The sequence below is a fragment of the Armigeres subalbatus genome, chromosome 2 (assembly GCF_024139115.2).
Source record: "Armigeres subalbatus isolate Guangzhou_Male chromosome 2, GZ_Asu_2, whole genome shotgun sequence".
NCBI lineage: Eukaryota > Metazoa > Arthropoda > Insecta > Diptera > Culicidae > Armigeres > Armigeres subalbatus.
In genome coordinates, this window is record NC_085140.1 from 436,249,989 (window position 1) to 436,265,748 (window position 15,760).

At 40.6% G+C, this 15,760-nt stretch overlaps 1 protein-coding gene across 3 annotated transcripts in view; it reads left to right on the plus strand.

Annotated features, from left to right (window-relative positions):
• Positions 1-15,760, plus strand: part of LOC134213601 (protein Shroom) — a 929,824-nt gene that overhangs the window by 874,668 nt on the left and 39,396 nt on the right. For all 3 annotated transcript variants that reach the window (XM_062692809.1, XM_062692811.1, XM_062692810.1), the window contains one exon: positions 12,283-13,721. In XM_062692809.1, the coding sequence (XP_062548793.1) occupies positions 12,283-13,721 (1,439 nt within the window). The remainder of the gene's footprint in view (positions 1-12,282; positions 13,722-15,760) is intronic.

Consider the following 15,760-nt stretch of genomic DNA (forward strand, 5'->3'; position numbering starts at 1 on the left):
GACAACAAACCCGTTTGATTTTACCATGCGCGCTGTAAAAATCAACTGTGGCCCTGGTGGAATGTTGTTACATGAACTGAATCAGTGGTGAATTCGTCCGAATGCATGGTTAATTTAACTGAAAACTTGTGGTTGTTTTGAAAACATGGCGTAGTCTACAAAATAGTAATTGTTACCATGGAATTTTTTTCTGTGTAGCCATCTAAGCTTTGGAGGTCGACGGAGATCCTTCGTAGCTCAGTAGGGAAAGCACCGAAGGAAGTGGTTACCCTCCAATACAATTTTTCGCAAGTGCGCAAATCGAGTTTCTTACATAGTAATTCTCGCTTAACTTTTCAAAAGGACCTAAGTAACATTTTTTCATGAATTAATTTGAATAGCGCGATCAACAGAACAACATGAAAGCTTTTGATTGCAGGACCTTTTGAAAAGTTAAGCGAGAATTAATGTCCACTCCAGGTGGCTAATACCCGGAATATAGGCAATTGAATAAGATTATACTCAGACATGGGTTTTTCGATGCCGAGTAAGGTACGTTTCAACTCACGATTGATTTGAATCATTCATGAGTTTTGAGATTTTCCCGCGGTAGATCAATTCTACTCCGACCCAACGTGGAGTTCCCCGACTTCGGAAACTTCCCCGCAACCGACGAGTGACCGGACGAGTACCAAGGTCGTTTCAAAGCTTTCGGATGTAGATGGTCTCCGCTTCGAAGAAGCATTCAAACGCCACCGTCTACTCAACTATTCCCTGATGGTGGACCTAGTTTTTTTAGTGGCTCCCATTACGCTTGAGCCATTCAGCCCCGCCTTGATCGCGGAGTACTGGCATATCGAATATCGGATCACGGATTTATTCTGAAGTTCTCCGTCGTTGTAGGCTCCCCATCAACCAACGATGCGCCTCAACTAGTAATCGGTTGAGGGTCGTCGATCCAGAGATTGTGGGTGGAGATAGCTTCCGATTTAATGATGCTCCGACAACCCGAGCCCGGTCACTTCTACGACAACACTCCATTGTTCTGCATTCTGGCGCATTCTTTCGACGATGTTATCAGCGATAGTGTCCACTCCACATACCTCTCTGCTTCTAAACGGGGATATGTGAACAGAATGTATTCAGCCGTTTCTATCACATCTGGGCCAATTCGAACTACCAGTTTATGGGCTTCATTCCCATGAGTACGTGCTGCCTCGCGAGATACAGTGCGATATGCGCGACATCAGCCTATGACTCTCCAGTTTTCTGACTATGCAGTTTGTGCCCAACGCCGACACACAGATTGGACCTCCGTATCGCAGCACGCTTACCAGCAGCCTGCGCTTCCTGATGCACACCCTGTTCGCCATCATCCCCGATAGCACCACTATCGCCGTCGACGCGTGCATGCAGGCGTAGTCGAGCATCACCCCCCATTTTTGAAGAGCTCTTGTTGAAGAGGTTGAAGAGCATCCTCAATTGTTGAAGAGGTGATTACAGCCGAAGTAACGAGCTCGCGATCTCCGCCCAGCAGGCATGATTGAATGCAATGTGCTTGTCAAGCGTTATAATCGCGCCGCATGCAGTTAATGACGACCTCTGCAAAGCATCAATTTATTAGAGGCCAGTATAGACCTTCCTCGGGGCCCTCCTTAGCCGTGCGCAGGCTTGCCAAAAACTCCTCGCCGAGTTGAAAATGAGCAGGAGCAAGAGTTTTTTTGAGAAGCAGAAATAAGCATCAAAACTCACAACATTGTGCATCATTAAACCCGAGCTTGTGCGTCGCAAAACAAGAGCGAGTCTATCGGTTCATCTTTTCTTGTGGTGCGTCACTCACTTACACTCACACTCAAAACAACCTCCAAGATTTTTTTCACATACAAAGCGTCGCTCCGGAGGCTCAATGAATGCTCTTTCGCCCGACGCCTCACTCACATGTGTTTTTATTTTGCTTTTCCTCACTCTGCGTTTTTGTACCTCTGCTTTTTTACGCTTCCACTCAATAGTGAGGATGCGAAGACAGCATTTTGCTGATGATGATTTTATTTGACTCTAGCGAGGGTGAGGAGTTTTGTCAAGCCTGGGTAAGACGCGCGGCTACAAAGCAAGACTATGCTGAGGGTGGCTGGGTTCGATTCCCGGTGCCGGTCTAGGCAATTTTCGGATTGGAAATTCTCTCGACTTCCCTGGGCATAAAAGTATCATCGTGTTAGCCTCATGATATACGAATGCAAAAATGGTAACTTGGCTTAGAAACCTCGCAGTTAATAACTGTGGAAGTGCTTAATGAACACTAAGCTGCGAGGCGGCTCTGTCCCAGTGTGGAGATGTAATGCCAACAAGAAGAAGAAGAAGAAGAAGAAGAAGTAGACCTTCCTCACCGAAAGCCAAATTCCTCGTTCAACAATCCTTCTGCTTCCTCCACGTACGGCTACAACTTGTTCAGGATTAATTCCTCCCTAAAATATCAATCAGACAGAATGGTCTGTACCTGAAACGAGACCTGCAAAGACGCTGCTTCTTTTCTCTTGTTTTGACATTTGCTCTTCTTTTCATCACAGTTGACCATCAAGTTTCAACTCAAGACAAAATTTTCAAAACAACTTATCTGCTTTTGTAAACAAAGATTCAAACGACGATTTGACGAATCTGACAGCTCTCCCACGCAAACCAACACCATCAACAAGTAGCGGAAACCTTCTGCTACCTGTTGGTGGTGTTGGTTTGCGTGGAAGAGCTATCAGATTCGTCAAATCGTCGTTTGCATCTTTGTTTACAAAAGCAGATAAGTCGTTTTGAAAATTTAGTCTTGAACTGTTTCCTTGACTGTTTCACCTAAGCCTCGGGTGGACTCTTCTGAGCACAATAAAAGTGTATCCAATTCGCGAATTAGAAAATTCATTTTCATAAAAAAAATATACTGGGAACAAAACAATCGTTTATAGCTGATCAGTGGCGCCGAAAGTGGGTGGGACAAGCACCCCCCTGAAATGAGATGTAGTTCTTGAAGCCGTCTACCGATTGGGTGGCGCTAGTGTTGCCTGTCTTATTTTAAGCTCCGTTCATACCGCCGAGAGCATTGGCGATTGGCGCTTTGATGTTGCATGAAGAAGGAGAAGCAGAAAGATGATAATCAAAAATATTCGCACGGGAAAACATACTGAGAAATTTTTGAAACTCTTCTTTAAAGTTCTAGAAGCAATTTAATTGAAAAACGGTGAGCAGTACGGGGTTAGACTTGTTTTCTACTGCACAATAAACACAATATTTCAATTTCAATTTTTATTCTGTTATATCATACTTAATACACAGTTTAAGATAAGTCCAACCCCGTACTGTTTACCGTTTTTTATTAAATTGCCTCTAGAATTTCAGAGAAGATTTTCAAAAATATCCTCGTATGTTTTCACGTGCGAAATTTTTTAAATATTATCTTTCTGCTCCTTCTTCTTCATGCAACATTATACCGCCATTTAATCACGTCGAAAATTACGCAACAATGAAATACACCTTGTAATTTAACAATGCAACACATGCCGCTTACGCATCCGACTGTTCTGACTTCGTGTGTTTATTGCTTAACCGGCAATGTTTACATCCAGCACCATGTTGCAGCACCATGTTTTTGGCTTCAAACGAGTTGTTCGTGGATGACAGCCGTTTCATGGGGGTGGGGACAAGTAGGACATGTTCTACGAATGGAAATATTTTGGTAGGACAGTCGAAGCATTGTCCTACCCATGATTATGACAAGAACATACCATATGAATAACTAAAAGATCTACTATTATCAATACTGTTTCAATTTCTAGATATTAAACAATCTTTCAAACATTTCAAAGTTAATCAGATGTTTGAAACCGGCAATCGTGGAGGTTTCCGGGGTTGTAAAGAAAACATCTTTTCCGAAAGGCTCCTCAGTGTTCGCAAGGAATATTCTTTCTATTCCAAAATGGTGTATTGATATTTTCCAAGAAGTCTTGAAATTTTCTAATAATATCTACTCTTCCATAAAATTATTGAAAACTTTTTAGAAGTACGGAAAGGTCAGAGAATTTTATAAAAATTGACAGAACGGCATGTGAATTAAACGTTTATAATCTAAACAAGGATTATTACAAAGACTACAAACTCAACTAAGCTTAAACCGACTGTATTTGGGATTTACCACCTATTCTGGAAGTACACAATTCAAATAGGGACGAGCCTGGGATTAAACCCACGATCTTCTGTCTTTAAGGCTGGAGCGGTAGTCACTACACTTCTGAGCTCTTCTCTAAAAGTTGAAAATCGAAACAAGGATATAAAAGAATAATCGTAGGAATATGTAAATACATTAGCGTAACTAGCCCGATGCCTAGTGGGGGCTATAGCCCCTTCATCTATTTTATATATTTTGAGATCCTTAGGCAAGTGCGGACCAATCACACTCATCCATATTCTCTTTTCTCAAGCACGTTGTAGCCAACAGTATCGAAGTGTGTTTGTTTACCAGTCGATGATCGCTACAACGACTCAAATTGGTATGGTTATTGCGTCTATGTGTAGTAGCGCTCGGCTTTGTCATACTCAAAGGACAATATGTGACGGATCGCCATCAGGTTCCCACCGGTAGGCAGTGGATATTTTTACATATTTCATAAATTTTCAATCTACCTCAAATGAATAAAATTATAGACACTTCCGAACGAAGGGTTTAGAAAAGGCAACATTCCTTCAGGGATTCTGAAGGGAATCCTCGAAGGATTTCGATGATAAACTTTTAGTGATTCCGACGGGAATTTTCCAGGAGTTCCTACGAGAATGTACCAAAGAGTCTGTTGAGAATGCTCCAGGAATTCCAACGTGAATGTTCCAGTTATTTCGTAGGCAATGTTCCAGGGATATAGAAGCATATCGTAGAAGGATTCCAAAGCAATCTGTCGAGGGATCCCGAAGTCAATCGTCGAGGGACTTCGAAATAATCCTCTAGGGATTCCGAAATTAATCTTCCAGCGATTCCGAAGAGAATCCTCCAGGGATGCTGAAGCAAATCGTCAAGGAGTTCCGAAAAACTCTCCGAACGGTTCCGAAACAAATCTTTGAGAGAACCAACGAGAGATTCTGAAGCAAATCCTCCATGAATTATGAAGAGTATCACCCACGGATTTCCAAGAATTGTGGCGAGGATTATGCTGCTGGGCGAGCGGAATTCTGCTGGAAAACTGTCACTCCTGTCCGTGATGGATGACCACATGCCTTTGACTGCTGGCGAAGAGATACGATTGCTTTGATTGATATTTTGGTGACTCTCCGTTCACTCATTTCATTATGATAGGGTGGATATGGGAGATAACACTTTTTTCTTCAAACTTTTGCAGTAATTCATTATGCGATATGTTGAAAATTAATATTGCTAACTAGCTTTTCAAATCCTAGGGAGCCTCCCATACGCCAATGTGTAAATATGATGTAGTTTATGATAATTGTAGCACGTTCGGACATGTGGTAGCAAGTCTATGAGAAAAAGAACTCTGGAAGCTTTTAAGAGTTAATTGAATTCTGCAGGAATCATAAATATACCTACGTTTGCATGCAATCTTAGAAGTTTCAAAGAAATAAGTCTAATATTCGGAGTAACATAATTCTTGAGATTTATGAAAACCCCGTAAATAGTACAGAACACCTCGAAAGATTCTTGGACGATCATAAGCATTCCTGGTAGATCGTAGCGATTTCTAAAGGTATGAATTGCTTAAAGTTAGTGATAACAAACATTCAATAATCATAACTTATCTAAGGATGTCCGAAAAAAAGGAAATATTTTATTTGGGATACCAAAACTTTCACACAAAAAGCTGTTGGCTACATCTGACAGTTCGTGACAGCAGTTGACTGACAGCAGATGAAGTTACATTTTTTCCTCTTTGCAAGTTTCGTCCCAGGTCTGTACTTAGGAGCTTGCCAGATTTCAGTAACAGAACCAAACGCTGTTTCTTCCATGTATCCGGGAATATTCGCTCAGCAAGGCACTTCTGCATTGCTGACTTGAGCATGGCCGGTTTTGCCATTATGACTGCCTTTAACGCCATGTTTGGAATCCCTTCCGGACCGAGTGTTGTTCTCGAATCTAGTGACAATAACTTCTCTACCGTCACTGTCGCCACCTCTTCGTCGGCTGCTCCTATCCTTCCTGCTGGTGCCCAATGGGTAGGGCCATGGTGCAAACATAGCATTTCAATTATCCGCTTCAGTCTCGTTGGACATCGCTCGGGTGACGCCAGTGTCCCTTTTGTTTTGGTCATCACTACCCGATACGCGTCTCCCCATAAGTTAATTTTGTCGCTCTGCCACAATCTGTCTAAGTAGGCTTACTTGCACTCTTTGATAACCTTCTTAAGAGCCAGTCTTGCAGCTTAGAATAGCTCGAAACGTTCCCCCGCCACTTTCACCAAATGAGCTTGATTCCACTTCGCTTTGCTGGAAGGTATCTTGGGGGCCGTCGTTGTCCAGCTTGGCTGCAATGACTACTGGCTCGTGACCCATCTAGTCTGATGTTAGTTACTCAGACTATCTGAGTAACTTGGTCTATTGGCCACCTAGATGGGACATAGCCGCTGAGGTAGTACACACACTAGGGTGGCTCAAAATAGTATGGGAAAAACTTTTTCAATTTTTTTGATGGGCCGCCCTCTTATTCGGTTCTGTTTGATGCCCTGATGCTCTGGACAAAGTTTCAGCCAAATCGGCCAACGTTTGGGTGGTGCTAAACTCGTTGAAAGTTTATATGCAAAAATGTATGCAGAAACATCCAAAAACAGTGAATTGCAGTTGGACGGCACAACTTACGATGAAGAACTATGATACTCATTCAGATCTTGAAGAATTTAATACAGAATGTTATGCAGAAAACCGCGAGAAGATTCGAGTTTGTCCGGCTAAGTTATTAGCATTTCTCTGAAGTGGGGTTTAAGCAAATTTCGTTTCTTTTACCTTTGAAAAGAAATAAATTCACCCCTACCCCTCCAGTAAAATGCTAATATCTTTGCCTAATAAACTCTAATCTTCTCGCGGTTTTCAGCATAATATTCTGTATTGAATTCTACAAGAACTGAATGAGTATCATTGTTCTTAATCGTAAATTGTGCCGTCCAACTGCAAATCACTGTTTTTAGATATTTCTGCATACATTTTTCCATATAAACTTCCAACGAGTTTAGCACCGCCCAAAAGTTGACCGATTTGGCTGAAATTTTGTAAGCATCAGGGCATCAAATAGAACTAAATAAGAGGGCGGCCTATCAAAAAATTTGATAAAGTGTTTTTTTTTAGCCACCCTAACACACACATTCTAGATCAGGAGTGCTCCCGTCCAACAAATCGCGTTAGGGGTCCACCAGGATAGCGATTCCCGTGCTTGTTTATGCTACCGACTGCCAAATGTAGAAACTGACAGGACACACTGACCACATAAATTTCAGCTTTGATCACTTGATTGGCGTTAGTGGCCGGTAGCATCCCGGGCAGAAGCCATAAACATAATAACAAAACATGATATGGACTTGATTGATATAAGAGATAAAAGAACAGGAAAAGAACATTTAAATATCTATTGGATAAGAACAAACTAATGGCACATGATATTGATCACTTATTACAAATAGCAAAACTTGATCTCCTAATGATATTTTCGTGCAAAATATTGATATTCTCGTTTGATCTTTTATCTCTTATATCAATCAGGTTCATATCTCATTTTGCTATCTTATCAACATTTGATATTATTGAGCTATTTTCCTCTACTCGGGATGATCGTGGCAATTTGTGTCCCCTGCGGTCCTCTTCGCAGGCGGATGGAAGCCTATGCTACCACCATTCCTTTTTGGCCTTTGACGGCCGAGACGTTCTCATCAACACCCTTACCCAGAACTAGCAAAAGCAAAAGCAAAAGAGTATAGTCTCTTTCATGTCGTGATAGTTTACCTACCGGGGGATCTAGAACAGTTTTAAATATCTTTTTCGGTATTTTTAGTGCTAACTCCATATAAATCTTATTCACCATCAAACTCACCTTCACCAAAAATGTATGGAATTTTGTACATTTGGAATAACTTTCCTTTATTTGCTACGCAGTTTGAAAACTGCCAATCAAAAACGCACTTCGTTCGTACATTTACAGTTGGTAATACATGTCTTAATAGTATCATTGCTTGCACCACCGTTCGGCTGAGAGACAAATGATGAATCATTCATTATGGCCAAACAACGTGACATTTTTTCTCACCTCTGTTCCCCCATGCATAGCTGAAGTGATTAAGAAGTAAGAAAAGCAGCAAACCACCAATTAGTGTTGTGCATTTTGTACTTTCTGCCTTGTTGAACTCTAATAATAATGTTATCTTCTCTTATCAAATTTCCTAGATAAGTTCGTGTTTGTATAGGTAGCTTTTCGTTTTTGAGGTGTGGTTTGTTATCATTTTTTTAGTTCTTTCTTATTTGATCATATTTTGGAGGGCTGCTGAACGAATGACGACACTACAAATCTCTTTCAAAACAAATGACGAAAAAAGTCATTACCAAGGTCATTGTCATCCGAATTTGGAATAGCCGATTCGGTAAATAAAAGTTGACAGTTAACGACGATCAACAGGCAACTCCCCAAAAAAAAGTGAAACCCACAATCGTAAAACACATTCTGGAGGCGATAATTCGTGCAGTAAATTACCGCACCTGTTCGAAACCGAACGGACAGACTAAGGAGTGGTGTTGTAAACGAAACTCAGCCGGAGGTTGGTCGCCTGCTACGCGATTGTTTCAGTTTGGGCACCTGACAAAACGGTGAACGTACTTTTAAACTTTAAAGTTCGGTCGCTGCCTCAGACACGCGTGGGCTTAAAATCTTGTTGCACATAATTTAGACTGAAAAGTATATGCGCCATTAAAATTATTTCACAAAACAATAATAATGTTATACCTAGGTACATTAAAAAAAACATCTTTGTTACTACCAGAAACTTTTCTACCGAAAACCAAACGTCAGATATTTTAGACAATTTTCAAATCTGAAAATTTCGTAAAACAGTCACAAATTCTAATTTAAAGAAAAATACAAAATTAGTTGGGAAAATTAAAATCAAATGGAATCAATATCTGTTAAGATCAACACTTAATTTAAAAAAATCCTACTTTATTGTGTGAAGTCTTTACTGTTGTATCAGACTTGCTTGAATCCGTTTGTGCAAAAACCAAGAAGAGAGCGGATGCTAGATAATCAATTGGCTCAAAATCCTATGTTGTTTATTTCCCGTGCAAATCTAATTCTATTATCCCCGCCTGTCGGTCACACATAATCTGTAGATTAATTACCTACTTTGACAGTTTGGACCTGAAAGTGCATGCATGCATCGGTTGGGCCTTCAAGGCATAGGAGGCGGTTGTTTGACATACACCCCCTTTGTCGGGTGCGTGCAAAATTACCCTTGAAGCCTGCCGTTCACGCAACTTGGTACAGATTTGCAACATTAAAAAAATTTGCAACGAACGGTCTATCCATATACCTTTTCACGTCATTCATAATTTGTTATGGGGCCGTGACCTAATTTCACAAGGATTTAGAGAGACATGAGGTATGTAATTTTCTTTCGCTTCATGCAAACAAATGATGCATGAAATAAAATTCATTTCGTTAAAGCCAGAAAAGCACATTGGAGGCTTTCAAGTGTTTATTCTATAATCTTTCACTCTGGTGATGAACTTATTTTAAATTAAAAAAAAACACGCTTATGAAGTTTTTTTGTAATGTAAGGTTCGATTAAAGATACTGATGATATTTAAGTTTGAACTACGCATAATTTTCATGATTATAATATATTCATAAAATAGTTTTGAACAGGTCACATTTTTCCAATCATAATCTTTTCCAGAATTCTGTCAAATTTGTCATAATTCAATTTAATGCATCCAAAAGATCTCAAAATTTATTGTTTGTAATCCATAACATGAGAAATCAGAATTTTCGTCCATCTGAACATGCAATTGATTCGGTGGACACTTTCTTCTAGTCAACTGAAATTATATAAAATAAATCTACAGTTAAAAGATATTCAACATATATCTTCGCATGTAATTAAAATTTGTTAAAATTAATCCTTCGTTATCTAAAAGTAATTGAAAAATAGTGCAGAATGCAGTACATTTTAATGAAGAATTTGGGACCGCGTTCTACTTTAAAGAAGTGCGATTCCAATGCAATGCACTATTTCTGTAGCTAAAATTTCCCAAATGATTAATAAACAAACTTTTCATTTTTATTTCCCCAAAAATTCCACGACCGCTTGAGCGAAACATTCATTGATTCCGCCTGATCGTAACCTATCATAACGATAATTTATGGAACAAAGGCAAACCGAAAACAACAATAACCAAAATTGGCCAAATATAAAACGAATGAAAGTGCTGCCAAACAAGGCAAACAAACTCTCAGCCAATGATCTGCCATAATCTTTATTTGGATTTATGTCGTATAAGCGCTCTTCTCCCCTTTCTACTCTGTGCTGCTATGATATTCATTCGCGAACCACTAATTTGTTTGAGATGCGAAAAATGTAGTCGTAATTGCTCGGCTCGCTTCGGCTCCACAGTCCACCTAAAGTAAGCAAGCGTAGAAACTCGATCGCGATCGTTTTGGTCGACTCGAAGCGTGGAAATCGCCTAAATATAGGCAATCGACAAATTAAATGTGCATCTCATGTCGACTTAAGCTTGATCGCTACGGTTCGGTTGCTGATGATTCATAGCCACGATCGAACGTATGATCAGACGTAACCGAATTAGTGATGGCGAAGAAATCCCACAAAAAATACATGTGCCTAGAATTAATAATCAATTTGGTATATTGGGATAGCTTGCCATTAATGAGAAAGTCTCAATTTTAACGGATTTCTCGTAAACCTTAAATTACCAACAGAGCGAAACTTACAATCATCGAACGCCTCAATCGTTTCGTCGTTCCATTTCAAGTTCTGTTTCCTTGACTTATTTGAGCTAAATTACACTCTGTCTAGCGAGAAGACTAAAATGGACCAGCAATAAGCAGGGAGACCCGTTAAACTATGCGTCATCATTGCGCGCCATCATCGGGGCATACCGACACCTATCGCCGCTGCTGGTTCACCAAACAGGTTGGATGTTTTGGATTTTGTTTTGGTCGAACTCGTCAAAGTTGATAAATTGGTCATGTTGAACCAGTCGGGTGGCGGCTGCTTGTTTGGTTGTTCGCTCAAGCGATTACGATTTACGAGGTGTAGATGAAGGAAGGTGCTGTTTTCGACCATATTTCCTTCCGTTTAATTTTGTTTTTTTGATTTTTTATTGGTTGGTATTTATTGGTGTACACATCAAACTGTACTTAATAAATGAGTTGGTTAGCCTATTTTATAACTCATTAAAAATGGTTCAGACTTAACTGGTTGAATTTACTTTGAAGTGAGGTTCAGTTAATTCGTCGCTTAAGATTCAGAATCAGAACACAAACATGATAATCCAAATACAAGATCTGAAAAACTTTTTAAAAATAAACAAAGCTACATCTACACACAAAAATGGAATAATAAGGCTATTAATGGCTGAAAGAAACTAACTTAATAAAAATAGATTCTGACAAATAACCAGCCATTTACTGATTTTCTTTGTTTTGAATAGACCAACGGTAATTTAATGAGTTAGAGGTTCATGCGTTTTAATTTGCAGCATATGTTTCTATCTCCTGGTTTTTTAATTTCACTTCTCCCATAACAGACTTACCGACTGATTTTCTATATTCTTACTACGTTACATAATACTGCAAGAGCAGCATCCAAACAATAAGACCAACAGATGGGAGGGATGGGGGTGTGGTATTGATAGATCAAAACACCACCAATCTGGATCAGCCCAAACCGGCTTCTCTTCTGAGCCCCCTCGCCGTAAGTCTATCCGGTTTCACCAATCGAAAAGCTCACTAAACCACCTCGCCGTTATCGTCCCGTCGTTGGATTGGAACGCCTGCACCGACTGACTGACTGACTCATGCGTTGAACTCGCGCTCCCTTCGCGGTTGGGACTCCTGCCCGCCGATCGGCACCATGCGCCAGTAATCATTGTGCCTTAACTGCGATCGCTTCGCGCCCTCTGTTCGCCCGCATCCCACATTTATGTTTTTCATTTTTACTGTTTTGTACGTAGAATGTGCTTCCTTCCTCTTGTTTTAATCGACCACCACCGTGCAGTAGTAAAGATTATTAATGTGTTGTTTCCGATTTACTTTTTCTCGCATTTTCGCAGGAGCAATTCGAAGGCTTCGTATCTACCGCGGCAGCCACGCGATAAGCTGCACTCGGACCCCGACCATGGTAGCTACAAACTGACGTTGACCTCCAACGAGGACAGTATCAACCATAACGACGTCTTCACGGAGGATATCATATCACCTTCGCCCAAGTGCAATTTGCCGGACGTGTTGCCCCCCGGAGTCAAATACTCGCTGTACTCGAACAATAACAACAACACCATCAACAGCAACAACAACAACAACAGCAGCAGCCCAACGGGAGCCAATGGAAAGCAGTCGATCGGTGTTGCTGGAGGAAAATCACCGAAATCGATTTCCCACAGTGCGCCGATAATCTCGACCAATAGTTTGAAATCGATGTTCAATTTCACGCCCCAGCAGACGCAGCAAAATCAGGTCACACCTCCAAGCGCTTCCTCGCCGGTGACTCCATCGCCACCTCCGGCTTACACGCCATCAGGGAGCCCCACCAATCAAGCTATCAGCCCCAAATACACGTCCCAATCGACTTTCGATCTGAAAAAGACGCAAATTCTCGACACCAAGTATCTGAACCAGGCCCAGATCGGGCTGCCTTCGCCAGCTACCGTGCCGTGCAATGAATCGGTCAATAATACCAATTATCTCAATCATCCGGCCGTCGGTGGCTGCGGCCAGCAAACTGTAAATAATTGTATCGAAAATTCAGAAATATCCGACTGCTTCGAAACGAGCATCACGAGCACTGGTACGATCACCGTTGCTGAGCCTGCGCCAGTGGAAGCGAACCAAAACGGAGGCACCAACACCACCACCAGCACCAAACTCGATGCGTTTTCGGCCCCGGAGGCCGAAGAAGATTCGTCGATCAGCAGTAGCAACAACACCTCGATCTGTGCGGAAGCAAACCAATCCTCGGTAGTTGATTCGATCGCGGAAGAGCCAATCCCCACCGTCGCGCTAGAACGTGTCACCAAGGAAATCAACCTCGATCCGGTCGTCGTCGTCGAATCTCCCGTCCCGACCAAAGTCGTCCAACGGACGGAAATTGTCCTTCGGGTGGGCGCCCCCACGTCGGAAGCATCCTCGCAAACCGATGACGAACCCACTGAATCATCGGTGGCATTGATCGTGCCACGATCATCCTCCACGACCTCTGCGCCTAGCAACGGTAGTAACTCATCGATCACACACGGTATCGCCGAACTGGTGCTAGATCAGCACGGCGGGGGCGGAATAACGAGCAGCAGCACCAGCAAGCATTCGGTGGGCACCTCGACGGGCCCTTCGCCACCCGGTACGCCGACCGCCGCCAAAGCTCCCGGGAGCTTCTTCAGCAAGGCGTGTACCGCAGCGCCTCGGAAGGTGCACCCGGAGGAAATCGACTGTGATAAGTTGTCGCACGATCTGATCAGTCAGCTGTCGCCCTCGGACAAGCTGCACACCATACTGGGTGAGTGAAATTTTTCGGCTTTCGCTAGCTAATTTATTTGATTGCGTTCGTTGGGAGCACGTGTTGATTGATTTGTGTTGCACAGAGCTAGATGTATTCCTTTGAATTTATTCAATTGAGATATGGGGTTTAAATTACTGTTGTAATATCAATTGCTTAATGTTTATCAACCACTTGCATCTATTCTACCGTTTCTAGCATAACTTTCCAATATATGCGTAGTTTCCTATCCATATGGAATAGTTAGGCACTGGGCACTCAACAGTCTTGCGCGGAGTCAATATCATACAAGTTCTACATAAAATGTATCGAATTTACAGATTTCTTAAATTTAAGTTAAATTAATCCAATAATTATTTTTAAATCAATCGATTTGAACAAACAGCTCGGCCAGTTGTTCCACAATATTTTCTTTAAAAAACATCATCAGCTTCTCAGTAGGTATAGAATATTGCAAAAAAATTACTGGCACCTAATAATTCAATCAATTATTAAATTAGACCCTCTTTAAACTTTAATTAGGTAAATAGAGTCACCTTTCTAATGAATTTACATTTCACGATATCAATATTCTATTACATTTTAGCCATAAATTCAATTTTTTTGTATGTATCAACATGTAGAGTTTGATGGTTTGAACTAGTGCAAAACCCTGTCATGGTTTGAACCTTTTTTATTTCGTTCAGTATTAGCATTTCATTGGCAAGAAATTTACCAAATACAGTTCATTTAAAAATTCGATCATATTGTCTAAGTAGTAAATTAAAGTGATATACCAAATGTCCTGAATTTCAAAAAACTCATAAAGGACGCATTTCATGACACAGGAGTAAGATTAATATATGAAAAGAAAGACATTTTTATCTAGAATCGAATGACATCATCATATAATCGAAAAACAATTCAAGGTGAAAACTGATCATGGTTTGAACTAAAACGTACCGTGGTTTGAACTTGCAAATGTATCCAAGTTTCATTATCCGATAGGAGCGCTGCATGCGCCTGGCTTGAGCGTTTTGTTTTAATAAAAAAAATACAATTTATCAATAATTCAGTCACTTTTCATATGTTTCGTGTTACTAATCAAAAGCAAAAGGATAAAAAGGTAATCGAATTAGTGTCTCTATGGGTTTTCTCAGCATTTCATAACGTAATTAGTATTCTGTTTGTGTATGTGTATTGCTGTTTGTGGAAGTCAAGTTGTTCTATACAGGAAACAAGTAGAACTATAATTTCTACAACACGTCAAACGCCTTTATTTTTGTTTTTGCTTTTATTGTATCTATGATAAAATCAGTACAATTAAATTTTCTTTTTTAACTGTAACAATCAGAAAATAAAAATAAGGTGTTGGAGACACCCGTTCTTTGAATGATTCTGGGGATCTAAAGCTTGTCGAATTAATAAAAGAAAGAAGCCTGATTCGTACTTCTCCATACAAATCGCAGGATACATGTAGCACGTTTATTTGAATAATGGAAACGATGAGAAGTTTTTATCATAAAATGTCGATACCATGCGTCTCCATCTGTTCAAACTCGGTTCTTCTTGAGTCGAGTTATTATCTGCTCAACGCTCAGTCGAAAATATGCTCATTTTTTATCAATATAATTTCTATTCACATACAATAGTATTTAGATAAAAATGAAAATTCATTATTTTGAGAAACAATTGAAATCCCTTTTGATTTTACGGGACTATTGTGGAACACTTTGTTTTACAAGGTCAAAGTAAAATGCTTAGAAATGTTTGTCGTGACGCAGCGGTTTCCTTCGAACAGAATCACACTTCAAATGCAGCACCAATAGTCACCAGAGTTTTGATCAAAAATCGACTAAATCCTAAAAAAATGCCAAAGATTACTTGCAAGCTAAACATCAGATCCATTATGGATCGTCCCACACGAAAACCTGCTCGAAATTCGCCGACAAAGGACTCCTCAAGCGGTCTCAGTGTGTAAAACAAGATTCGCGACAGAATTTTGTAATTGGCGCAATCTATTATGTGCCCTCTCTTGTAGATCGGTCTTATAAGGTCAT